General features: G+C 41.6%; 1 protein-coding gene across 1 annotated transcript in view; it reads left to right on the plus strand.

Moving 5' to 3' along the window:
* The window catches only part of LOC101735462 (uncharacterized), a 107903-nt gene that overhangs the window by 33154 nt on the left and 47181 nt on the right, over positions 1 to 27568 (plus strand). The window contains exon 2 of the mRNA XM_021348148.3: positions 13257 to 13426. Coding sequence (XP_021203823.1) covers positions 13257 to 13426 — 170 coding nt within the window. The remainder of the gene's footprint in view (positions 1 to 13256; positions 13427 to 27568) is intronic.

Below are 27568 nucleotides of genomic sequence, written 5' to 3' on the forward strand. Positions count from 1 at the left end.
GTATTATATTTATAGTTATTATATATATTTGATAGAAAAAAAAGTAAAAGTCACACACGGTAGAAGTGAAACTTATAAATAAGATATAGATATGACTATCCCACTACACAGGAGCATGCATATGGACAATGTTTAGTAGACGATAGTGGGGATGCTACGAAGAGTCGCACAAAGAGGAGACCGAGAACGTTTAATATGTTCTATCTCGTTCTCTCGCCGGCTGAATCCTATACATTTATGTGTTTGTGTCTCTATGGACTTATTTTTTCGTTTCATCGAGTTTGAAATCACAACGGGTCTAAAGAAGTTTCACTCCAAAAAACTAGGGTAAAATATTACTATACTATAATCGTGCGGCCACGGATCAAACATTTAAGTAATAAGATGAACATTATGATAGTGCCTAAAGTACGACCAAAAAGTGTCCAAAAATAACACCAAAGTCGTTTCTACTTAATAGATCACAGTGCTGACGATCCTTACGTTTTATTCCAAAGTCAAAATGCTTGGTTAAAATTTTGTTAAAATGTGTTTATTACCAGTTTATTATAGTGATCACCAGCTCTCACTATTTATCATCAATGTTCTGGAATATTACTAAAATACGCTGAATAACTTAGTTACTGAACTTAGTTAACTTAGTTAATGAAACAAAACGAAAATGAAAAACTCTTGAAAATCTTTACACAACAACGCAACGCTAATCTTAAATAATTCACGAAAGGGAATCTAAGACAACAACTATCATCCTTTTTCATCAATAATATATCAGGGGAGTCAAACGTAGGAATCCTGGAATAAGGATACCTATCCTAAGCTGTCTCCCTAAGGAGACTTATCTACTCCACTCAGCATTTGAATAACATAAGCGTTCGTACATATTGTATGAAGTCACGTTCTACTGGAGTGGATAGGTGAGAATGGATCTTTTAGTAATATGTAAAATGCATTCCTTTATTAGTTACGCACAGTATCTCAGATTCCGTCTCTTATTAACCGACTTAGGAGCTATTTTTTTTTATTGCTTAGATGGATGGACGAGCTCACAGCCCACCTGATGTTAAGTGGTTACTATAGCCCATAGACATCTACAACGTAAACGCGCCACCCACCTTGAGATATAAGTTCTGAGGTCTCAGTATAGTTACAACGGCTACCCCACCCTTCGAACCGAAACGCATTACTGCTTCACGGCGGAAATAGGCGGAGTGGTGGTACCTACCCGTGCGGACTCCCAAGAGGTCCTACCACCAGTAATTACGCAAATTAAAATTTTGCGGGTTTTATTTTTATTACACGATGTTATTCCTTCACCGTGGAAGTCAATCGTGAACAATTGTTGAGTACGTATTTCATTAAAAAAATTGGTACCCGCCTGAGATTCGAACATCGGTGCATCGCCTCAACACTTATGTACCAGACGTCTTATCCATAAGGCCACGACGACTACTTTTATGTGAAATCTATCACCAAACTTCGGACATAAGACTGATGTTAGTTATTGAGGGGATTTTAGTACAAGACCTTACTACACGCCAAGCGGGCCGTTAACTAGTCATCCATCTAAAGTGATAAAAACACTACTTCTGAGGACACACTTTAATTCTACGTGAAGAAGATAAACAGTTATTCCAGATTCTTGACCTAGATCGTACGACACAAAAACAATCTCAGGAAACTTGTTGTAAATAAATGTAATGTGTTAGGTAAAATTGGTAATTAGCGACGGTGAATGTTTTAAAATTTATGATTCTAAACGAGTTACCCTAAACGAGCCACATCGCTCGTAGAGGCCTCGATAACTTGGAGAAGCTGATGGTAGTTGGTCAGGTTGACGGGAGAAGATCACGCGGACGCTCACCTACCCGCTGGTTTAATCTGGTTAAGACGCTCACCGACCTGCCAATAGCCGAGGCTATAAAGACCGCCGAGGACACGAAGACGTGGGGAAGCATTGTGCATCGAGTGGTCCATATTTTAGATTAGAAGAAGAAACCAGCACCTCAACAAAACATAAGGAATAGCAGTCGTTATTAGATCGATGTAGGTTAATAAGCTAGCACCATTGAATTGAAATGCTAATAGCCCTAAATCCTTTATCAGCCTAAAACAATTATCGCCTATATCCGTTGATACGACATTAATCCTTGCTTTGTATGCGTACCCGAGTCTGGGAAAACTTATTTGTGATTAGTTTAGAGAAAATTGTAACAAGGGTCTTTGTGTTTGAGGTCAGCGTGTGTGTGTTCACTCTGACTTAAATCATCGCAGGTTTTGGGTGAATATTTTGTTGGTTTCATTAAGCTTATTCCACGATTTCGTTTCATTGCGATTATTAATGCTTGCGGTTCAACGCTTTTGCATATTTAAATAACAAGTTGAAGTTTTAATTGGATTTTTGCTTATGAAAATGCAGTCTTAAATAAATTATTGATTTTAAAAAAAACTGTTAAAGTATCCCAAAAAGTTGTCGCGCGAGTAAACTATGTATATTTTTTTTCCTACCTATGCTGATAGTCTTGAGAAGCTATTTCAACTTCGCCCTAACATGTAGGTGAGCTCACGGGGCTCAAACTGGAGTGTCGCTAACACTGACCCTAGCAAGAGCAGTGCTTCGCAGAATCTACCACCGGATCGGAAGCGCGATCCACTGAGAAGATCCGGCGAGAAACTCAGTGGGCTATGTCTGTGGGTTAATTCGCTCGTCGAGCCCTTCATCGCAAGCGACGGGTTCGACGAGGACGGTGACCGGTACTTGCGGTACCTAAAAGCACCGTTAATGGATCAGAAGGATCCGTAATGACGTGTTTTGGGCGACGTCGACTGTTTACCATTCGGTATACAGGATGGGGTATGTAATTTCCAGCGGCCACGACAAGAGGGTTCTCATGTCGTGCCGTCTTCTCAAACTGCTATGTATAAGATAAATAACCTAGGCTTCCTTGAACTGCTTGTGGTTAATATATTTGTAGATGTTTCTTCTTCTCCCTAAACAGGCACTCTTAATAAGATGAACAAACTTCCACCTTCCACAGGTCCTAGCCGCTACCATTGGTATTTTCTTTATATTGTTAAGCGCTGGGGCTCGGGATCAATAAAACTTTCAACGAAGTACAAATTAAAACTCTATTTAATACTTAGAACCCTTTACAATTCGTAATTGACTTCTTCCGTTTCGCTTCAGGTGATTCGTTCTCTGTTTCTCTTCGAGTAGATCCGATTACTAGCTGCCTTCGTGTCATCTCTGCAACACCTTTATAGTCGATACGACATTTCTACAATTATTGAGAACATTCCAGGCAAGTTCAGTCGTTTCGATATGTGTTTTCGCTATTTGATAATAGATGGCGTTACACTTCTCGAGCGTTCTCGATATTACTAGTTCTTTTGATATTCGTTTCTGCTATTCAATGACAGATAGCGTTATTCTTACCGGTGTAACAGTACGACTGGTAAGTAATATGGCTGAGGTAGAACACTAATAGAACCAACTAGTGCCTTATAACTGCACACTCCATAGGAGTCGATTTTATTTAGCCGACCGTTTGATCTCCAGTTAAATAGATTATTGTCATGCTGGTGCGAGTAACGCCATCTGTCTACAAATGGCAGAAACTAATACTAAAACGACTGGTAACCGACTATTTCAGTATGTGCATCAAAAATTAAGCGAATTAATTAAAAGGTGGCTGGTTCAAAATGATGGAATTAATGATATAAATAATTAAAAAGTCTAAGCACAATATTTACCAAGACTATAACATCTTCAGGCATCTAGCAATGCACAACAAATTTCCCTTAAATATGATCACAATACCCCCGAATATTTCAAGTAAAATTTTCTACAATTTGATGGACATAAACTATGTTAGACTCTCAAACCTTTCTCAGCTTCATTCTAATAAAACAAAGTTTGTTAACTCTTTTGAAACGGTGCCAGAATCAGATATGTCCAACAAAACATGAACTTGACGTATTTAGGCATCTCAAATGGAGTAAATAGAAGCGTTTGAATGCATAATAAATCCTACAATTACACAAAGCCCGTACTGTGTGCTGATAGTCAAAGCTAGTCAAAATTAGCGCATGTTATTCTTGCTATTGAGTTATTATTCACCATTGAGATTGAAGTTTTAATTCATTTAGAATAAAGTACTGTTACGCGCTGCGGTTCGGGATGAATAAATTCTACCGAAGTACAAGATAGCACTGTATTAGCACTTAAAGCATTTAAAATATTTCACAGACACTTTAAAATTCTCAATTCGCTTCTTCCGCTTCGCTTCAGGTGATCCGTTCGCTGTTTCGCTTCGAGTAGTTCCGATTACTGACTAACTGCGTGCCATCTCTGTAACGCTTGTATAGCCGATACCACATCTTTAGAATCGTCGAGAATATTCCACAAAAGTCGAGTATTGTGTTTCTGCTATCTGACAATAGATGCCGTTGTACTTCTCGAGCGTTCTAGATGCTACTAGATCCTTCGATATTCGGTCGGCTATTTGGCGATAGATGGCATCACTGTTATCGGTGTAACAGTACGACTAGTAAATAAAATGGCTGAGGTAGAACACTAATAGAACCAACTAGTGCCTTATAACTGCATACTCCATAGGAGTCGATTTTATTTAGCCCACCGTTTGATCTCCAGTTAAATAGATGATTGGCATGCTGGTGCGAGTAACGCCATCTGTCTTCAAATGGCAGAAACTAATACTAAAAGACCTGGTACTATCGAAAATTTTCTGGAAAATTGTAGATATTATGTCGTGTCGACTATAAAATAGTCGTAAAGGCGACATGAAGTTAGTGAGTAGTCAGTTTTATTCGAAGCGAAAAAACACACGGAGTACCTGAAGTAAAACGAAAGAAGTGAATTGAAATAATTGAAGTCTACTTTTAAATAGTTAAATGGAGGTTTAATTTGTATTTTTTGTTGTCTGTGCTTGAATTGCCCTTAAAACGCCGCGCTGGCCATTGCGGGTTCCCGAGTCCACTCATTTCAATTAGTATTTCGATGAACGTTGATATTTATATCGAGCTCCAGCGCTTATTTTTCATTGGAATGTAACAATAGACTTAATCATATAATCTTTAACATAAAAATATGCTGTATTCAATTGGCACATCTCATTTAGTGTCTTGTTATTTAAAATTTTTACTTCACGTCATATCTCTATGTTACTACATATAAAGTGACTACTCGTACTGATTTAAGAAAATTTAGTTTAAATAAGATAGATAGAGAATAACTCATTTAATATCTTTTTGTTTTGATTTAATTTAATTGTTTTGATTTAATGCATTTATTGTATTTAATGTATATTACACCGAGCTAAAAACAATAATTCGGAATCATTTATTGTAGTTTCTTTTTTTTTTTTTTTGCAAAATTAATTTAGCAAAATTAATTTTGATATTAGAAGTGTAGGTATATACGACAAAGGGAAGATCTTCCACCGAGCTGGTGATATTGCTCGGTAGACCGACGGTCTGAATGTTTTTTTTTTTTTTTTTTTATGATTGAAAGTTTACTGGTGGCCCGAAGGCCTTTCCAGTTTCACCAGGACAGGTGGGCGAGCAAAGGCTCAGCCAAGAGGGGTGGGATTTGCTAACAACTGCCCGAGCGCCTCCGAAGGAGACCTAACAACTCAAGAGCAATTGTTTCGCGAATGAATCTACTACCGGATCGGAATCGCGACCCGCTGAGAAGATCCGGCGAGAAACTCAGCGGGCTGATGCATGGGTTAGGTTGCACGTCGACCTCTTTGTCGAGTTCGACGAGTACGGTTACCGGGGTCCCTAAGCCTGCCCCTAGTATTAGAGCTGAAGGCATCTAATGCAAAGGTTATTGGATCTGATGGATCCGTAAGGACGTGTCTAGGGCGTCGACGGTGACTGGCTCCTGCATGATCAGGATTCGGGGAGTAGTCAGCGGCGGCAACGATAAGGCGATTATCATGACGCATAGCCTTATCGAAGTATCGTTCCGACGCTGACTTCATGTATTTCCGAATTGATTCGAGGCCCAGGTCGTCGTGTAGGTCAACGTTCCTCACGAACCACGGAGCCCCGACAGCTAACCTGCAAAAGCGGGATTGTAGGGATTGGAGGGTGTCTATGTGTGTGCGGGCCGCGTGAGCGAACACCACACTCGCGTAAGTCATGACGGGCCTTATGAAAGTTTTGTAAAGTGTCACCTTGTTCCGAAGGGACATTTTACTCCGCTTACAGATCATGGGGTAGAGTCTACCGAGAATAAACGCGGCACGGTCACGGACTGATTTTATATGCGGGCGGAATGTCATCGATGCATCCAGGGTAACGCCCAGGTACTTGACCTTCCTGGCCCAGGGTATGGGTTGTCTAAAGAGAGTAATCGGGGGTGTGAGATTCCTCCTCCTAATCCGGGAGGAAATCCGTGTGGAGCTTCCCCTCTGAAATAGCACCGCAGTACTTTTCGCTGGGTTGATGTCTATGCGCCATTTTCGGAACCACTGTCCTAGGGCTAGGGCTGCGCTCTGAAGCTTCTTCGCGATTAGGGACTTATTTCTACTAGAATAGTAAACAGTCGTGTCGTCGGCGAATAAAGCTAAATGGGTCGGCGGCGACCGGGGAATATCGTTGACGAATAAGCTAAATAGGAGGGGTGAGAGGACAGAGCCTTGCGGGACTCCAGCTGTGAGAGGTCGTGGGGAGGAGCGGGTTCCCTCGACTCGATATCGAAAAGAGCGGTTCGACAAGAAGTCCCGTATGATGAGCACGAGACTATCCGGCACGCCCATGTTGAATAGTTTGAAAATCAAACCATTGTGCCAGACTTTGTCGAACGCTTTTGCGACGTCGAAGAAGAGAGCTCCCGTGTATAACGGTTTTGGTCGATTAAGCCCCACAAGAATGTGCTCCGTGAGGCGGTGCACCTGTTGAACGCATGAGTGATTTGTACGGAATCCGAATTGTTCATCGATAAGAATGCCCTTGGATGAGACGAAGTCTCTGAGGCGTTTGTAGAGCAGACGCTCATACAGTTTGCCTAGAGACATGAGGAGGCTAATCGGGCGGTAGCTCGTCGGATGATTTTTTGGTTTACCGGGTTTATGTATGCCGATAACGTCCGCTTCTTTCCACACCGCGGGAAAGATACAGTTCGCCATAGCGGCATTGAAAATAGATGCCAACATCACGATGAGTTGGACGGGTAGAAGTTTAATAACGCGGTTAGATATACAGTCGGAACCGGGAGCCTTGCGAGGACGTAGGTCTTTGATCAAGTCTTTAACTTCTATCGGGGTGACGGGTGGTAACGCATCCGATGGTGGCAAGGAGGCTCTGCGTTCTACCTCACTGTCTACTAATTCTACATGAACAGGGTCCACGGATTGAGTGCTGGGCGTGCACTGGGTTTGCAATGTATCGGCCAGCAGCTCTGCTTTTTCGTCATCATCGAACGCCGCGAGTCGGCCTGAGGGGCCTACGAGGGGGGGCATAGTTACTACCGTATCCGATTTGAGAGTACGAGCTAAGCGGTAGTAAGACCTTTGGGAGGGCGCGAGTCCTTCTAAGAAATCAGACCATCTGGCATCTCGGACTTCGGCGATGCGAGACTTTACGTCGCGTTGTAGGGCACGCATTCGAATACGATTTTCCGCGGTAGGATACCTGTCGTAGGCGCGTATCGAGGCGTTCTTAGCTCTAAGGAGTTCCCTAATATCGTCGGACAATTTGAAGCGGTGAAGGAAGTCCTCCGCTACAACTTGTTTCGATGACCTATCTAATGTCGAGGTGATGTGTGACGTTAAGATGTCTATGGCTTCAGCGGTATCCTGAGGAGACGGGATAGAGTCCGGGTTAAACGGGAGCGATGGTGGATCAGATTCAGCCAGGCTGATGCCCAGCGTGTGCCAATCCACCACAGTCCTCGTGACGGGAACGGAATCGGGAGCGCGACCGAGCTTCATAACGACGGGACGGTGGTCTGAATCTAACTCTGAAACTACTTCGATCGAGTGTAAGCGCAGAGTTACGTTTTTTAATAACGCTATGTCGAGTATATCCGGGCGATGCGCGATATTTAGCGGGTAGTGAGTCGGGGTTAGCGGAGCGACGATATCGAAGGCGAGATCATCGACTAACGCGTCAAGCCGCCTGCCATTCGGGGTTGTGGTGTGTGAGTTCCACCTGATGTGTTTACAATTTAGGTCGCCCGCCAGAATGACAGAGCTCCCCATACCGAGCAGCGCCTCGATATCACTGCTTAGAACGATCTTATCCGGTGGAAGATAAACGGACGCGATAACGATCGGCGCGTGTCCCGTCAGTGAGATTCGGCACACTGATGCTTCGATATTAGCGAGCGCGGGAGGATCGAGCGGGACGCAATGCAGGGCTCTTCTATAGTAAATGACGGTACCACCACCACGGGCAGAGAGCCTGTCGTTCCTGACCATGTTATAGTTCGCGATTTTAGGGTCACGGCGCGCGGGCTTAAGTAGGGTCTCCTGCACTAAAAAGATATCAATTAGGTGGTCACGCAAAAAGTCAGAAACCTGATCACGTTGATTTGCGAGACCGTAAGCGTTAAAAAATCCTATCGTTACGGATAGGGGCTTTATTCTACTTATATACGCCATTGATTACCGGCGGAGTGAGGGGAGGACGTACGTATTTAATGACGCGTATACGTCGGCGTATTCCTGCACAACGGCGATAAAGTGTTGTGCAGTGGAGGCAGCGCGAATGGCGTCGCCCAAAGCGTTAACGCGCTCAAAGTTGATCGACTGAAAGAAGTCGATCGCTAAAGCGAGATTGTCGGACGCGGTCGGAGGGCAAGTCGCGGGAGAGGGACGAGTCGCGGGAGAGGGACGAGTCGCGGGGGCGGGACGAATCGCGGAGGAGGGAGTTGTAGCCGTGTTCGTGTACGGCAGTGGTTTTGCCCAGGCCGAGACACTGGGCACCGCCGCCGGAACGAACGCTGGCTTAGCCTGCGACGCAGAGGGTGCCGAGGCTTTGATGTCTGGGCCGGAAGCTCGGAGGCGGTTTTGGCGGGCGACGCGGCGATTTATTTTAGGGGCTCGGGGGCAACCACGATAATTCGCGGGGTGACCCTGTGTTCGACACAGGACGCAGCTAGGCGGTTCCGTCGCGGTTTTTTGGTCGCGAGCGCAGAGGGCCGTGGCGTGATCGCCCAAACACTTAACACATCGGGGGCGCGCGTGACAGTTACGGGAAGAGTGCCCGTACAATTGACAGTTATGGCACTGGCTAGGAGTGCCTTTTTTATGGGGGGCTTCGACAGCAATACCAGAGAGCCTACAGACGGTCTGTGTGTTAAAGATTTTCTTACCCTCGGGGGTAGGCTGGAGAGCGACTAGAACCATATTATATGGCTCCCTACCGCGACCGGTGTGCATACGGTGCACAGAATTCACTGGTAGGCCTTGTTCTAACAGGTCGGCTTTTACGAGCTCTACATCTAACTCTTTAGGGATTCCGCGTATTACAACGCGGAGTTCGCGCTCCTCCTGGAGCGTATACGTATGGAAACTTATACGCTCCTTACGGAGGTAAGAAGAGAGGGCCCTATGGTCGTCGGGTGTTTGAACCTTAATTTGAATGCCGTTCGCGAGGTTACGGGCATTCATGAAATTAATATTTTTGGCCTTAAGGGCCAGGCAAACTCGATCCCAAGCTGCCTTCTCCTGAAGGATAACCGGGGGAGGGGTCTGGGTTTTATTTTGTGCCACCGGACGCGGCGACGGAGTGGCACGGGCTGGGGGCGCAACGGGAGTCTGAGGGCGGGGGCGCGACGCGTTCACGGCTTTGCTAATTTTAGCGGCCGCGGGAGCTCGAGACTCCGCGGCACGCTTCTTACCCTTCTGTACCAGGGTGAATCCATCCGTCGATGAGGCGGGGGCGAGGTCGACCTCCATGTCCGAGTCAGAGTCGGAGCACGAGGAGGCGGGTGCAGGCGACCTACGAGCAAGTGTAGGTGTTTTAGAGGGCGCGACGGAGGCCGCGGATGATCGCTCAGCTGAAACGATGGTCACGGCGGACGACGCAGCAGCTTTTCTCGCCAGTATAGGCGACACGGGAGCGGCAGGCACGACAGAGGCTGCGGTGCTCAATGCAGAAGCTCTGCACGCAGGTACAGGCGACGCAGGAGCAGCGAGCGCGGCGGAGTCCTCGAGAGGGCTCGCAGTGTGATTGGCCTTGAAGGCCAAAAACTCCGAGGCGAGCTGTGGGTGGCGAAGTCGGAGGAATTCCGCGAATACAGCGTCCATGATCGCTGAGTACCCAGGTGGGGCGGCCCCGGGTCTTGAAAACACTCGCCTTGCGGCGAGGCCCCAACTTCTCGGACCTGAGCGGTTCTATTGAACACAGGTGGCAATGCGGCGCGATTACTACAGGACAAAGAAAAAGCACAACAAAACAGAAATTACGAAAAGAAACAAAACAAATAAATACTTGCAGGAATCCACTTTGTCGGCAGATGTACCACGAACACAGAAACAACAAAAGGAAACAAAACAAATAAAAACTTCCAGAAAGAGCACTTAGTCGGCAGATGTACCACGAACACAGGCCGCGCGAACAATGGCCGGGCTAACAAAAGCCGGGCGAACAAAGACCGGGCGATCGAGTGGACGATGAGCACGTCCGCACGTGACGGGTGCCTCTATCGGAATGGTCTGAATGTTGTTGTTCGGAACTTGTATATATGCGCTTTATCTTGAAAATGTCGTAAGCGAGATTCAGGCATCTGTCAATTATCTTGCGGTGTATGATGGCTACCCGCCACAGAAGCACAGATATTTTAAACGCGCAACGAAGAAGAATGTTTCAAAATTAAATAAGTTTTCGATATGTTATAATTAATGTATAATAATGCTTTGTAGAATTAGCATAAATGAATAATATACAGAAATATATACTTTCAATATTATTGCACTTAAGAATAAGCTCCAGTCGCGCATTGGGATACTTCACACACTTTTTCTGAGAGTGTAAACACACATCGTAAGAACTGTATTTACAAAAAAGAAATGAGCATAGTTATAATATTATTGTGGCCTTTAAATCTTAAAATAATTCAGTAATATCTAATGCCATATGCTGATTTCTATTATCCTCAAAAATAGCCGATTGGATTAACTGTTTCTGAAAATTTTGAAACTATTACAGTATTTCATGTTTCGTTGTAAGCAAATTATAAGTTCAAATAAATACATACATTAATCTCTTGTTTCGAAGGTTTAAATTATGTCTCTTGGTGGATTGTAATTATGACCTTTCATAAGGATATATCTAAGGCACAGGTGTTACGAGCTTTTATTTACAGCATTTTAACTTTAATCCTACGGATTAGGCAATTTCAGAAATGTCACTTTTACAATTTGATATTGGATATTTATTCATTTTAGAATCCTACATTTCGATTACATTACACATTTTGTTATCACCATAGAAATTTTCTATTTTAATCACATTTAGTACCGTTGTGTTACCGCAATTCATAGGTATCTATGTACTTGTCGTTATAATACAATTATTTATTGAGGTTTACATTGCAACTTTGTACAAAGAGGAAACCAAGAAATCTATGGATACATTTAGTTGATAGTTCTACCGTGCAAACCTTGACATATTCTTTCACTGTGGGCTCATCGTGTTCACGAAAACTATCAGGCATATGATACGTCTGACTAAGAAAAAAAAACAAAATGTGTGCAATTCACACGTGGTAGAAGTGAAACCTTCTAAAATTAAAATACAATTATCCTATACGTCTTAAGTATATGTAAAATTTTGTCATTAGTAAATAATTGTAAGGTAGCGCCCTCTGTGAATTGATATTTTAATTTCACGTATAATCCTAAATTAAAATTCACTACAAGAGCTTTCATACACACGTTAGTATTAAAAAATTTCACAGATGGCGCTGTATTAAATAGTATGTATATTTCTGTCTCATTCTTTGCTGGCTTCATCCTACACATTTTTGTATTTGTGTCTCTTACCTGTCGTTTTTTTCCGTTGCATCCGGTTTGAAATCACAACGATTCTAAAGAAGTTTTCACTTCAATAATAATGTACATAATAATATTATGTTAGATGTCAAGCCGAAACGGCTCTTAATGATGTACAATAAAATCTATTCTTAAATTTCAAGTTACATTAAACTAAGGAGTTATGCACACGCTCCGTTTAACTGCCCATAATGCCCAAGCCCATAAATTGCTGTGTGCAAAGATGATTACCTTGAATGAAATCCTCTTTGACCTTTTTGTGTTTACTTTAAACCTTATTTTAAGTGTGGTGTTTGTCCGCTTCCGGAAATTTCTATAACTCGGAGAATCTCATCATTGTGTGCGCAAATTGAGGATTATGTAGATTTTTCCGTTTCGCTGTTTCAAATTTATCACTCTGCCAAGTAAAGTTTAGTGGATTTGTTAATTTTGTAAAAGAACTATTTAGAGGAAGGAAAATGTACTGCTACCTTTTGCAACTGCTATAAGTCGAACCTTTGAACACAGATTTTGCATGACACTCTCGCATTCCAATTCAAGGCTTTTGTGGGAGATGACGAGGAGTTGACTTAAAGGTTAAAGTCTTAACAAGCCGCTCTGATTACCCTTTAGATCGTAAGGGATTTTCGAAAAACATGGGCTCTTCGGAGTTACTAGAAATACACTAAGAAGTGAAATAGTTTACCGTTTAATTTTTTTTTCCATCTTTTCAAAAATAAGACGGTGGTACTCGATAAATATCGAAGAGTGTAACGGTACTGGAAAAATGATATCGAAAAGGCCAGCATTGATAAACATAGTCAAGTCCAAGTAGAAGATACTCTGTGCTTACCAACGCTATAAATCACTAGTGGTAGGACCTCTTGTGAGTCCGCGCGGGTAGGTACCACCACCCTGCCCATTTCCACCGTAAAGCAGTAATGCGTTTCGGTTTGAAAGATGAGGCAGCCGTTGTAACTATACTGAGATACATTAGAACTTATCTCAAGGTGGGTGGCGCATTTATGCTGTAGATGTCTATGGACTCCAGTAACAACTTAACACCACTACGTCCACCCATATAAGCAATAAATAAAATAAAATGCAAAATAGGTTGAAACTTTTCCACTTTAATTCTTCTTCTTCTGAGTCGGCCTCTTCATTGCTGAAGGTCGTGTCTAATTTGAAATGTTGACCACTTGATGCACACTCGATGCCAACTTTAATTAACATAAGCTATTTTGTTCCCAGCACACAGCGTGTCGCACACTATCACACTTTTGGACGTGCCCCGGTGGACTGATCCTAAAAAAGAAGCAGAGCTACGGTGTCAGTACGCGAGGCAGCCTCTCGATCCTCCGTTGCACTCCGTCAAATGGTACAAAGACACTCACGAGATCTTCAGATACACCCCTCAAGAGGTACGTGGATGTTTTGTTGAAGCTATAAGAGTATTTGTAACAGCGAAGATTGGTCGGTTTGTTCTTGGTGCGTGCCTGTTTATCCCTTATAGTATTGGTTGTATGACTGGTATAAATATTGGTACTTAATATTTTTTTACGCACTATAATTTTTAACTGGTGGTAGGCTCTCTTATGAGTCCGCACGGGTAGGTACCACCACCATGCCTATTTCTGCCGTGAAGCAGTAATGCGTTTCGGTTTGAAAGGTGGGGCAGCCGTTGTAACTATACTGAGAGACCTTAGAACTTATATCTCAAGGTGGGTGGCGCATTTGCGTTCTGGATGTCTATGGGCTCTAGTAACCACTTAATACTAGGTGGTCTGTGAGCTAGTCCAACCATCTAAGCAATAAAAAAAATTATAATAATATATGCTTACGAAAATGTCCATGTTGGACGAATAAGGTAAATCATAAAATAGGATAATCCGGTATGTCCGTAGATTGAAGAAAAGTAATAACGTAGAAAGAAGGTAACCAAATGAAACATAAATAAAAAATTAGTTTTTAAAATTATGTTCTGTGTCTGTTTGTTTGTTCGCGCACATTTCTGGAACTACTGACAGAGTTTTAACGTAGTATTTACACGTAGGCAGAGATTAATTTGGATCAGAATATAAACTTTGTTTAATTAAAATCGCTAAATGTAATTAACATCATTCAAAGAGTTTTGGAATTCAATATGATACTGCTATCGGTTACAAGTTACAAAATAAACAATACTGTTAATATGAAAATATTCCTGTCTGTCAGTTAAGTTTTCACGCTCAAACAACTCATCTATTCTGATCTGATTTTGATAAATTCGGAATGGAAATTGGTTGAACCCCGGGAAATAATATAGGCTACCTTCATTCTATTATTGAGTACGGGTCTCTGCTAAAGCGGTATAAAGAATTGTCTATGTAGGCAAAGCTATGTATGGAAATCTAGTCCTGTAATTTAAACTTTTTTTTATTTTTTATTGCTTAGATGGGTGGACGAGCTCACAGACCACCTGGTGTTAAGTGGTTACTGGAGCCCATATACATCTACAACGTAAATGCGCCACCCACCTTGAGATATAAGTTCTAAGGTCTCAAGTATAGTTACAACGGCTGCCCCACCCTTCAAACTGAAACGCATTACTGCTACACGGCAGAAATAGGCAAGGTGGAGGTACCTATCCGCGCGGACTTACAAGAGGTCCTACCACCAGTAAACACTCAATAACTCACACAGTCTAATTATTGATGTCAATGTGAATCCAGCCATATGGGTGGGACACTTTTACTTTGAAGCAAAAAGAGCTCTAATTTGAAGAGCGGGCGTTTTACAATATAATTAATCCAATCTCATTTCTCATGGTGGGTGGGCCATTCACGTCGTGAGGTATATAGAATTTGGTTACCAATTAACACCATAGGTTATTAACACAATAGGTTGAGAACTAGTTTGCTTATCTAGAGCAATAAGAAAAGTAGTAAGGGTTTCATTATAATATAGTAAACTAGCTGTTCCCGTCCGCTTCGCTGGGCATTTCAAATTAACATTATTATTTCTCACCCCCCCCAAAGATTCTCATCATTAACGCCCCCGCAACTGGTGTAGGGAGTCCAACATTCATATAAATATTAGCCTATCCATTAAGTACATGTATTTTCTACATGAATACTAAGTTTCAAATCAATCGGATGCATGGTTCAGTAGTTATAACGGAACATCCGTTAAAAGTCACTGTAGATTTATATATTAGTATAAACTAGTGGTCTCGCAGTAGGCGAAATTCGACTATAATTAATTGAAATTGTAAGTTTCAACATTATTATGGTCCTATTGTTACAGATTTCGCCAAGACTACACCATAGACAAATACTCGTAATATTAACGATAAACAATACTAACCTATTTTCAATTTGACTACAGACTTTAAGCAATAACAAAAGTTTGACAATACTTCAGTGGAATAAACAAAGAGTATATGCATGTGTGTCAAATACATGGTAGTGTGTGTAATGATTTTTTTTTTATTGATTTAATGTATCTTTTATGCATTATTTAAAAAAATATATTAGCATTGTGCACTTCTTTTCAATATTCTCTATAAGGGTGGAAAATTTCATACTCCTCCGTCCGCGCAATTTTCGTAAAAAGGGATACAAAGTTTTTGCTTCACGTATTAATATATAGATTTAAAGATCGACTCAATCACGTGACTTACGCTCTGGATTCGATTTAATCTCTTGTGACGTCACACGTCAGTGAGCCGAGTGTGATTGATTGTGACGTTGTCTCTAAAAGTTTTTACGCGTATCTTACGTCGCGACGTCAAGTCACGTTAAAGGGATTGGGTTATTGCCGTTTTTTTATGAGATTATTAAATTGATTTTTATTTTTCGTTGCAATTGGAATCCATTTTTATTTCAGTTCACTCATATCTATTTATTTTCTTGGTTGCCGGTTTAGCTGAAGTACACCAACCATAGATAATACACATAAATTAGTTATAGATTAGCAATTCAAGCACTCAACAAAAATATTTACGGGCGTCGGCCACTAGATGGCTTCGCTTCGAATAGTTTCTCATTGCTCCTGTAGATGGCAGTAGCATATTACCTATCTTCTATTTTATTTTTAATGAAGGATTTTGTAAATTTTCAGAAACCACAAATTGATAAAATTTCATCAATTTGTCTATAACAAGTAAAGACTTGTATCATTTATATTTTATTTTTATTTTTTGTGTTTAGTTATACAATAATTAAACGCCTTAACTTTAACAACATATAAGTTTAGGGGCATCCGCTACAAGATGTCGCTAGTTTCCATACAAAAAATGTTTGTCTTAAAGTATCGCAGTTTCAGGGCCCTGATTAACATCTAAATATGATTTCAATCACTCATCCAGTTAGATAAATTCGACGTCAAATTAGTATTGTACAACAATTATCTGGTATGTCAAACCGTTATATTATTGTGAGGTATAGTAAATTAAAATTTGCAAATATCGTTGTAATTTTGTTGAAGAACTTGTATCTGTTTTAATGCCGCATAAAAAATACTCAATTCATCTCGATAATATTAAACGAAAAGTAAATTTTAAACATAGCATTTTAACATTACACCTTCAGAGCCGTACCCTGGGCCCGTCAAAATGTACTGATAAGCACGCATGGGCCCCATAAGAGGCACACGAAGGGTCGTTTCACGAAATCTTATGTGATTTGCATACTAAGCTCTGCTTAGGGATTTACAACCAGTTTTTTTTCAAGTATGGTTTGCTTGGTTTTTAGGTCTTGTAGGGATGCGCAAAAGGATTTTTTGTATCTAATTTCTGTGCATCGGTCTCTTGGGTCAACCATATCAGAAGGGCTTCTTATGTAGTAGATAATATATTAGAACTACCAAGGATATAAACTACCAAGATCAGATATTTTCACACTAGAAACATGATAAAAAGGAATTTCAGTTTCAATGGAGAAGTAATTGTAATATTTCTGGAAAAGACTGCGATATTGGCCATACATATACACATAATACCCACACATAAATTCAGTTTCTCACAGCACATAAATACGAAAGAAAACTTCTCAATAGAGCCAAACAGGAAAAAACACGTGTCTAAATAGACTTTTAAGGTACATCAGTTAATCTAAATCTAAATTTTATTTTGCGTCCGCCCACAACTTTCAAGATATTGAGCTATAAAGCTTATTAATCAGAAAATTAAGCTCGACAACTTTCAGAAAAAGTTAAATGAGCTCAGACTTGGCAACGTCCGCGGATGTCATCTTGTTGTGTAATGAAACTTAAATGTCTAATTTGATGTTCGCTGAAGGATATAAAGGAAAACGAACTGTTATTTCCGTGGCATAAGCCTGACAACTTTACTTGTGACTTGTGGTGTGAGATTTCTTATCAACTGAATTTGTATTTTTGCTGTTTATGGGAAAATTATCCAACTGATAAAAGACTACAAACACACCTCAATATTGGTCTCGCTATCCATCCTGAAAGAGTTTTGTGTCTTAATCTGCCTTCAGATTGAAACCCTCTTCTTCCTTGCTGCAGAATCAAGTAGAGCGATGGTGCCAATCAGATCAAGCTCACAACGCGTTCTAACAGTCAATAACCGAAACATTTCATGGCTGTAGTACCACTGTACCAAACTTAATGCTGTCAAAAAAAAATAAAACATATGCTAAACTATATGTAGAGCTTAATGAAAGCACAAATAGTAGACTTCCAAGATAGTAGAACCAAATAGTAGAACCAAGTTCAAATGGGGTGAATTGAACTTGGTTCAATTCAACCCGTTAAAGACACAAGTTTGCGCGTTCACTGCGAAGAAGGACCCCTTTGTCATGGCGCCGCAATTCCAAGGAGTATCCCTGCAACCTTCCGAGAGTATTGGGATACTTGGGGTCGACATTTCGAGCGATGTCCAGTTTCGGAGTCATTTGGAAGGCAAAGCCAAGTTGGCGTCCAAAATGCTGGGAGTCCTCAACAGAGCGAAGCGGTACTTCACGCCTGGACAAAGGCTTTTGCTTTATAAAGCACAAGTCCGGCCTCGCGTGGAGTACTGCTCCCATCTCTGGGCCGGGGCTCCCAAATACCAGCTTCTTCCATTTGACTCCATACAGAGGAGGGCCGTTCGGATTGTCGATAATCCCGGTCTCACGGATCGTTTGGAACCTCTGGGTCTGCGGAGGGACTTCGGTTCCCTCTGTATTTTGTACCGTATGTTCCATGGGGAGTGCTCTGAGGAATTGTTCGAGATGATACCGGCATCTCGTTTTTACCATCGCACCGCCCGCCACCGGAGTAGAGTTCATCCATACTACCTGGAGCCACTGCGGTCATCCACAGTGCGTTTCCAGAGATCTTTTTTGCCACGTACCATCCGGCTATGGAATGAGCTCCCCTCCACGGTGTTTCCCGAGCGCTATGACATGTCCTTCTTCAAACGAGGCTTGTGGAGAGTATTAAGCGGTAGGCAGCGGCTTGGCTCTGCCCCTGGCATTGCTGAAGTCCATGGGCGACGGTAACCACTCACCATCAGGTGGGCCGTATGCTCGTCTGCCTACAAGGGCAATAAAAAAAAAAAAAAAAAAAAAAAAAAAACTTCCAATTAACTGCCTTATTAGACCAAACGTGAAGTAGGTCAGCTGCTAATACTCGTGCTTCTGGATGAGTACCTAAATTTTTAATTGCTTTTTTAAACTTCGAACGGATGTGTCTTTGAGATGCTTAGATCGGAACGAACGGCTTATAAATTGATTACATTGATTTGATTGCCTTGATTACATTCCAAGTATGTACTATATAATTACATAAAATACTATTATTACTAGTACAGATTTAAAACATAGATTTTCTGGAAAATGAAGAAATGGTGTATATGACACCATGGATGACACCGACATTGGATATTATTATGCTGGTGTCTGTTAAGAGTCCAACGGGTAGTAAAATAGCTTACATCTGAAATGTATCACTAATCAATGTAATTAAATATAAAAGCATGACGTCATAGAACAATATGGCCCCAGACAACTTAAACATCAAACTCGACATATTGTGTTGTTCCGTCGACGTTATTAATTTAGCAGATCTTAGTCTAATGAATAATGAATGTGTAAGCTCTCGCCCCGGGTATGTTGACTTGTACTTAGGGACTGAGTGTAAATAGAGTTCGGGAGCTTGGCTGACTTTATTTGCGTCTTGTTTGAAAGCTCGTTTCTAGACAGCTTGGCGTGTTTCGGTTTCATTGGCTGTGCATTTTCTTTGGTAAGGAATTTGAGCCATCAATTTATAGAGATAAGAATGTCTGTATTTTGATGTTGTAAAGCAGCAAATATTGAGAGATGAAATTACGACAAATTGATAAAAATAAACAAGTTTTAAAATAGAACCTTGGATATATAGACTCCTTGACCCCTGTCTCCTCAAAGTTTTGCTTTGCTTATGCTTTATCACTACCTTGAATTCTATTTATCAGGTAGCGTGGCGTGCTGTGTGGGATGATATCAAGGTTTAATTTTACTGGTGGTAGCACCTCTTGTGAGTCCGCGCGGGTAGGTACCACCACCCTGCCTATTTCTACCGTGAAGCAGTAATGCATTTCGGTTTGAAGAGTGGGGCAGCCGTTGTAACTATACTGAGACCTTAGAACTTATGTCTCAAGTTGGGGGGCCCATTTACGTTGTAGACGTCTATGGGCATCAGTAACTACTTTATACCAGGTGGGCTGTGAGCTCGTCCACCCATCTAAGCAATAAAAAAAAAATTGTCTTGACGTATGAGTTAAACATTTGGGTTAGAGGTGTAGAACAGAGATTCATTAGCCCTCGGATAGCCCGCCGACCAACAATCTGTCAACAATGACCGATCGTTAAGTACCATGGAGCGAATCTAATCTATACGATACCCGTCAATGATGCAGTCGTAGAATATCCGTTATTTCCATTCAACTTTTAGTTTTACCTCATGCTTAGAGGCAGCTTTCACGCTCCTCTACAAATCTAGACAATAAAGTCACACGCACTAATTACACGGCTGCTCGTTATTTTGACAACCGTATCGCGCAGCCACAGAAACAACGCTGCTCCTGTATATATCTAAAGCGATACCATCGAAACTAATCCCGCTATGGAATTAAATTACGAAACACCCCAAGAAGTTTCGTCGTTACAACGGTTTAATGGGATTTTTATTCTATCTGGATCCCTGTTTGGTTTTATTTCAAAACTTCGGTACGGATGCCGTCTAATCTTCCATGTTTTATTGTAAATGGGTGTAGTTTTAGGAGTAAGAGCCTTGAGACGGGAGGACAAAGACACCGATCACATTGGAGTATCGGCTTACGTTTCGATCGTCTGAACTAGTCTTCATTGCACCAGTGACTAAGGTGAAAACCGCCACCTACATCCAGAGCCCGAAGTCTAAATTGTACTGTATAAGACATGTCCTACCCCACAAATTAGAACCCATTATTGTTTCACAGCAAAAATTTGTAGAATGGAATCTGGTTCCCACGCCCTACCACTTTTAAGAAGCATTGTTGCTCGATTTATGCGGATTAATCCGTCTACAGAATACCAAGTCAGAGCACATTCAATCATCAATTTATAACGTATTATCACGAAGTATCCATTTATTCTAATGGAGTGCGACAAAAGTAAATGTTCATAAAAACCTTTCCGAAAACATTGGGGAGAGAGTGAGGCCGTCGACAAAAAAAAAAACCCTAACCAAATTCCATCTTCTACAATTCAATTCCGTCATAACAGTACAGCCGAGGGCAGATGTTTTAGGCAATTCCTTACGTCAAATACACGTATTTTGTCAAGAAGAAAGAAAAAAGCGAGGGTTAAACAATAATTCCTTTGGGCGAATGATACATAAGAAATTCGGTATGTTTGTACATTCAGATAAAAAACGATTGAACCGTATCAATTCTATTTGTATGCGCGACTGTCCCGGTTAGTGTGGTGCAAGTTAAGAGCGACTTTTGTATTTACAAAGTACGCTATTTAATATTTTGTTTGGATGTTTTGAATTAGGTTTTCAATACACATTTATGAGGAGCTGTGAGTGCGCGTTAAGATGTTTATTATTAATATTATTTATTTATTTATTTATGTACACACAAAAAAGAAGACATAGTATAGAGGAATAGAAAAATTATGTACAAAGGCAGATGTTTAGCTTTTGCTGCATTAAATTACAAAATTTAAACTTGTTTTGAGAAATACTTAATGAGCTAATCTGTGCCAAATAACAATAAATACTATAATGGAAGGTTGTCACATTCTCAAACATTGTAATTGCATCTATAGGTTGTTTTTATCAGTGACCGAACTCACGGTCCACCTGATGTAAAATTGTTCACTGGAATCTATGGGCATCACAACGTGAAAGCTGCCACTCACCTTAGAATACGAAGTCGAAGTCTTATCTTATTATATAATAGTTGTCTCCACCCTCCAAACCAGTACGTATTATTGTTTCGCGGTAGAATTAAACAGGACAGTGGTACCTACCTACCTGTAAGAGCTTAGTAGCCGTCTTAACAGCAATAAGTGCTGGTTGACTATCGCACTGGTATAATACTTATAAAACGGTGTTGCTCATTCTCCGGGTTTTCAACACCTGCAGGAAGAGATGATGTGGTGCTATTTTAAACAGTGTAATGACTAGTCCAATAAAATTTCAAATTATCGTGAACACTCATGGAAAAGCATCCTGCTGAGGACTCAACTAAAAAAGTAAATAAGGTTTCTATTGACTTGTACCATATGTCATCTAACCCTAGCAAGAGCAGGGCTGTCCTTCAAAGATAAGGGCTCTGGATCAGTCTCCGCGATAACTCAGCATTCTGTTATGTCAATACTGTATTTACAAACAATTTATTTTTAATCATACGGAATTTATTTCACACTCGACTGCAGCCTAACTAATGGAAGTTTATCTTTGTATTGAGATACGCTTTGGATACGATTTGGAGTCGGTGGAGCACGCTTTTGGGGTCTGCCTAACCTGGAATGGTCTAGATAGGAATCTCAATTAATTTTTATTTATTGCGTAGACGCGTGAACGAAATTACAGTCCATCAAATGCTAAGTTGTTAGTGAAGTCCATAGAGATGACAATGTCAGGGCCGCCGTCCAATAATTTGTCGTTGAAGTGTCAAAATTTGTCAATCTCGAAATTGCGACAAGCTCAATGAGACGCTAGAAACAGCTTAAGACGCGAGTGGAACAATTCAGTTATTAATAAACTAGTCGAGTCTTTTAAAATCAGATGCCACTAAAAGTTTACTGCTGATAGGACATCTTATGAATCTGCACGGGTAAGTACCACCACCCTGCCTATTTCTGCCGTGAAGCATTAATGCGTTTCGGTTTGAAGGGTGGGGCAGCCGTTGTGACATACTGAGACCTTAAAACTTATATCTGAAGGTGGGTGGCGGCATCTACATCGTAAATGTTTATGGGCTTCGGTAACCACTTAACACCAGGTGGGCTGTGCTTTCGTCCATCCATATATGCAATTAAAAAAAAAACAGTATCACGTACCATGACTGTAACCTTTCACAGGAATTGCGAATTCGCAATTTCAGTTCCTGTAATTATATTAATTAATTAACGCAAAGTTCATAACAGCTTTTATCAATTCATCCTTAGAGCTCGCCATCATCAAAGCTACTCACAAAATATTCGTTAATAGGAACATTGATGTAATAATTCGATCGCTTTATGCAAGAAATATTCAAGCAAGAATTAAGCAATAAATTTTGTAAAAAAATATGTATTCGCTTTCGAATTTTATTCGGACCTTAAGGATAAAACTTCCGGTGTAAAGACATATTGTGACAATGCTGCAGACAGGAGAATTTTTTTCTAAGCAAGCACGTACTTCAAACGTGTTCACAAAAAACTTCAAAGACGGACGGAATAACACGGGGGAAAAGAGTAATACGCGCAAATTTTTTAAATCGTGTAATAAAGAATAGGAATAATATTGTGTTGTGAACCTCTTTGCTATTTTGATAACTAATGTAGTTTTTATATACTTCACTTTTGACGTTTGTCTTCATATTACCCATTTCTTTCTGTTTTCTTAATTTTCTGTTTTTTATTAAAAAATAATCATTCTCAACTTGTTTCATCGTTTATCATTTTACAAAGATTTGTTTAGTTTGTTCATTTCATTTTGGTCCTTCACCAGTAATTTTCCAGCGTACCTATTTTTCATTACGTAGCTTTAGTTATTCGTTCATTTCGTAGTATTTGTTTTAATTTTCACTGCTTTATTTCATTTTTGTTTCTCGCTTAATGATCACCCGCAGTAAAAGTAAAATCATGCCGACAAACCCTGCGACTAGTACTGGTTTGCAAGTTAATATTATACAACCTAGTACTTCCCAACATGTAGACAGCATTGCTCCGAGTGAGACGTCTAAGTCAAAATCATCACGCTCGTCATCCACAATTAAGGCTCAAAAGGCCGCCGTAGAGGCCCTCGCCCTGCGCCGACGTCTTGAGCACGAGCAGGAGCTGGCTGAACGTGAGAGGCAACGTGAAAGTCGACTGGCAGCACTCCGTCAGCAGGTAGAGGAGGGCGAACTGAAGGCCGAACTTGCCGCTCTCGACGCGGAAGCCGCGGCAAGTCACAGCAGTCGCAGTGGTTCTGCCAGGGTAAGCGTAGAAAGAACAGAAAGATGGGTACAAAGTTTAGGACAGCCAGTTTGCGTTGGCGAAAATACAGTTAATAGAGGCATCCCCGCAGTAGGGCGAGAGCAAGTAGTTGTTCCGCCTCCCGGCCACCAGGCACCTCTGCCGGCCACTGGGTCAACTGCATCCCCTGTTAACCGTTTTGTTCATCAGAAACAACTTTTAAACGTCACTAAAGCGTCCGAGGCGGCCGTACTTACGCGACCGCTCATTTCCACGGAGGTTGATCAGAGTAGTCTGCTTCAGGCTGTTGCTGACACTGCAGCTGCGGCCAAGGCGCTTGCTACTTCGCACCGTCATAAACATAAGATCGAATTGTTTCCTTTCGACGGAGACGCCTTAACATGGCTACATTTCAAACGTATTTTTGATTTAACCAAAAACAATTTTTCAAATATTGAAAATATTAGTCGGTTACAAAATGCACTTCGCGGCGCGGCCCGAGATGCAGTCGCGTCACTGTTGCTGGCTACAGACAACCCGAACGACATTATAAGAGCTCTGGAGGAGAACTTCGCTCGCCCGGAAATTATAGTATTTAAGGAAGTCTCCGCTCTTAAAAATCTACCACGTTTGGGAAATGACCTGAAAGAGTTAATTACGATAACGAATAAGGTACGTAATTCTATATGTTCTTTTAAAATACTGAATCAAATTGAGTACTTGCATTCTCCAGAACTATTTCACGCCGTCTTAGGAAAATTAAACCCGGTTACTAAAGTAAGATGGACGGACTTTGCTATGCAAGATACTACAGGGCGTCCTAAATTAGAAATTATGTCCGATTTTTTGAGGCGCGAGTTAGATCAACTTATTCGGTTCGGTTTATCACCGGAATCTTGCTCGATCCAACATTCATCACAAAACACTCAACTAAACAAACCGTATAAACGGGAAAATATTCACATAGTTACACACTCTAAACTAAATTCTAAGGCGGCGTCTACACAAAAGCTTGAATGCGCGTTTTGCAAAAAAGATCATAATATTAAGTCATGTTCTGAGTTCAAAGCCTTATCTGTTGATGAAAGGTGGGTCTGGCTGCGTGAGGTAAAAGCGTGTTATAAATGTCTTAGGCGTAGTTCACATCAGTGGAAAACATGTAAAGTTAACCCTTGTGGTGTTGATGGGTGTCTAATACGTCATCACCCGTTAATGCATGGTAAAGAACCTGCCTCTTCTGTCAATACTGTGTTCGACACGCAATCCACCGAAAATGATCATACGACTAAGCACCACGAACCTGCATCTGTCGAAAAGGTAATAGTTTCTACCATTTCTACAGGTGTTCAAGAACCCAGCTCCATCTTAACTCTGTGCCCACGTGTATTTCTGAAAATCTTACCCGTTACTGTCTCTGGTCCCTCAGGAAGTTGCAATGTTTACGCACTTCTCGATGACGGTAGCACTGCTACGCTCATTGACTCAAGTATTGCTACTCAAATCGGTGCGACAGGGCCTCACCAGAAAATAACGGTTAATGGTATAGGCGGTCTCAGTAGAAACGCTACGATATCGTATGTAGATTTTCACATTAAGGGTAGGCACACACGAGACACATTTTTAGTGAAAAATGCGAGAGCTATGGAGTCTTTGTCTCTGCGTCCTCAAACAATTAGGCAGGAAACTATTGCTTCTTTCGCACATTTAGCGAATTTACCTTGCAACATAACTTACGAAGATGCTACACCAACAGTTTTAATTGGTGCAGAGCATTGGCATTTGTCAATCAGCAGCGAGGTACGGTGTGGTGGTAAGAATGAACCCGTTGCCTGTTTAACTGCCTTAGGCTGGGTGCTGTATGGAATCGCCTCCAGTAAAACTAAATTAGTGGAGTTTGTTAATCACGGTGTGTGTATCGAACCTTCCGATGAGGAGAAATTAGACTCTCTTATTAGGGAACAATACAAAATTGATTCGTTAGGTATTTCTAAAAAAGAAACTCTACATTCTAAGTCAGATAAACGTGCAGTCGAAATTTTAGAAAAAACTGCTAGACGCCTCCCCACTTCTGGTCGATTTGAGGTGGGTATGCCGTGGCGTGACGATATACAACGCATTCCCGACAGCTACCCTCAAGCCATGTCACGATTTTTAAGTCTAGAAAGGCGCATGGCTAAAGATGCTGACTTTGCAAAAGCATATGACGTGTTCATTTCAAACATGATCGCTAAAGGCTATGCAGAAGAATGTGCTCCTGAGTCATACTACGCCAACCACATTAAAGATAAACAATCTTCTTTTATGAGGCTCTATTTACCCCATTTTGGCGTGTATCACCTTCAGAAACGTAAGCTTCGTGTAGTTCACGACGCCGCAGCCACGAATGCGGGCGTCAGCCTAAACTCTTTGCTGCTACCTGGTCCAGACCTGCTTCAGTCCTTGTTAGGTATTTTACTTCGGTTTCGCGAGGGCCGTATTGCTCTCACTGCTGATATCCGGGAAATGTTCCCTCAGGTAAGGATCAGAGAGCAAGATAGGGACGCCCTCCGGTTTCTCTGGAGGTCAAGCAGAGACCAACCTATAAAGGAGTTTAGGATGACAGCCATCATTTTCGGTGCGTGCTGCAGTCCATTTATAGCGCAATTTATTAAAAATAAAAACGCTCGTGAGCACGAAAGTTTATTTCCTAAAGCAGCTCATGCTATTTTGTACAATCATTATATGGACGATTATATTGACTCTCTCGATGACATTCAAGAGGCAGCACAACTGGCGGCAGATATTGTTGCCGTTCACAATGATGCCTACTTCGAGATGCGGGGCTGGATTTCCAACGATCCATCAGCGCTAAAATTTATTCCTGCTGATCTTAGGGCCACTCAACCGTCGTTGGAAATCAACCTTGGCAGCTGCTCTGCAAACAATATTAGAGCGTTGGGAGTATTGTGGAATCCCATAACAGATAATTTAGGGTTCCGCTCAGGCTTAGGTGAAACATTTCCAAACCCTCTCACAAAACGCAAAGTTCTTTGTCACCTCATGCGTGTGTACGACCCGTTAGGCTTATTAGCTCCAATAGTTGTTAAGGGTCGAATTTTATTTCAACAAACGTGGAGGTCTAATGTCGACTGGGACACCGAGTTCCAACCCACGGAAGCATTAAGATGGTCTGATTGGTTTCAGGAGCTGTCAAAAGTAACTTCTTTGGAAATTCCGCGTTGGTATTCTAACTCTAAAAACTCTGAACCAACTCAGAGGGAGTTACACGTTTTTGCTGATGCAAGTGAGCTCGCGTACGCATGTGTCGCTTATTGGCGCCTTTTATACTCAGACGGCAGCATCGAGCTTTCTCTCATCTCTAGTAAGGCAAGAGTTACACCCTTGAAACCTATCTCTATCCCACGTTTAGAGCTCCAGGCCGCTTTAATAGCTTCTCGTCTCGCGGTCACCATTAAGGACAGTCATAGAAAACAACCGGCACATACTTTCTTTTGGACCGATTCTATGACAGTCCTTCAGTGGTTACGTAATGACGCGCGCTCTTTTAAGCCTTTTGTTGCCCATCGTTTAGGCGAAATTATTGAAAACTCTTGCGTCAGAGACTGGCGATGGGTACCAACGGAATTGAATGTTGCCGACGACGCTACCAGAACGCGATCAATTAACCTCGACATGTCCCACAGATGGTTTCGCGGTCCATCTTTTCTTTTTAAATCCGTTGAGGACTGGCCTACAGAGCCAAGGTTTGCCTCACCAAACACCGATGAACTTAAGACCAATAGTTATGAGTTGGTCGGACTAACTTCCTTTGTCGAAGAGTTACCGACTCCGGTCACAGCCATTTTTGCTAATTTTAGTAATTGGCAGCGCTTATTACGTGCCACAGCCCGGGTACTTCAAGCTGCGGCAAAGTTTGGTGTAATTTTGGCTTCCATTAGAAAT

The sequence above is a fragment of the Bombyx mori genome, chromosome 17 (genome assembly GCF_030269925.1).
Source record: "Bombyx mori chromosome 17, ASM3026992v2".
NCBI lineage: Eukaryota > Metazoa > Arthropoda > Insecta > Lepidoptera > Bombycidae > Bombyx > Bombyx mori.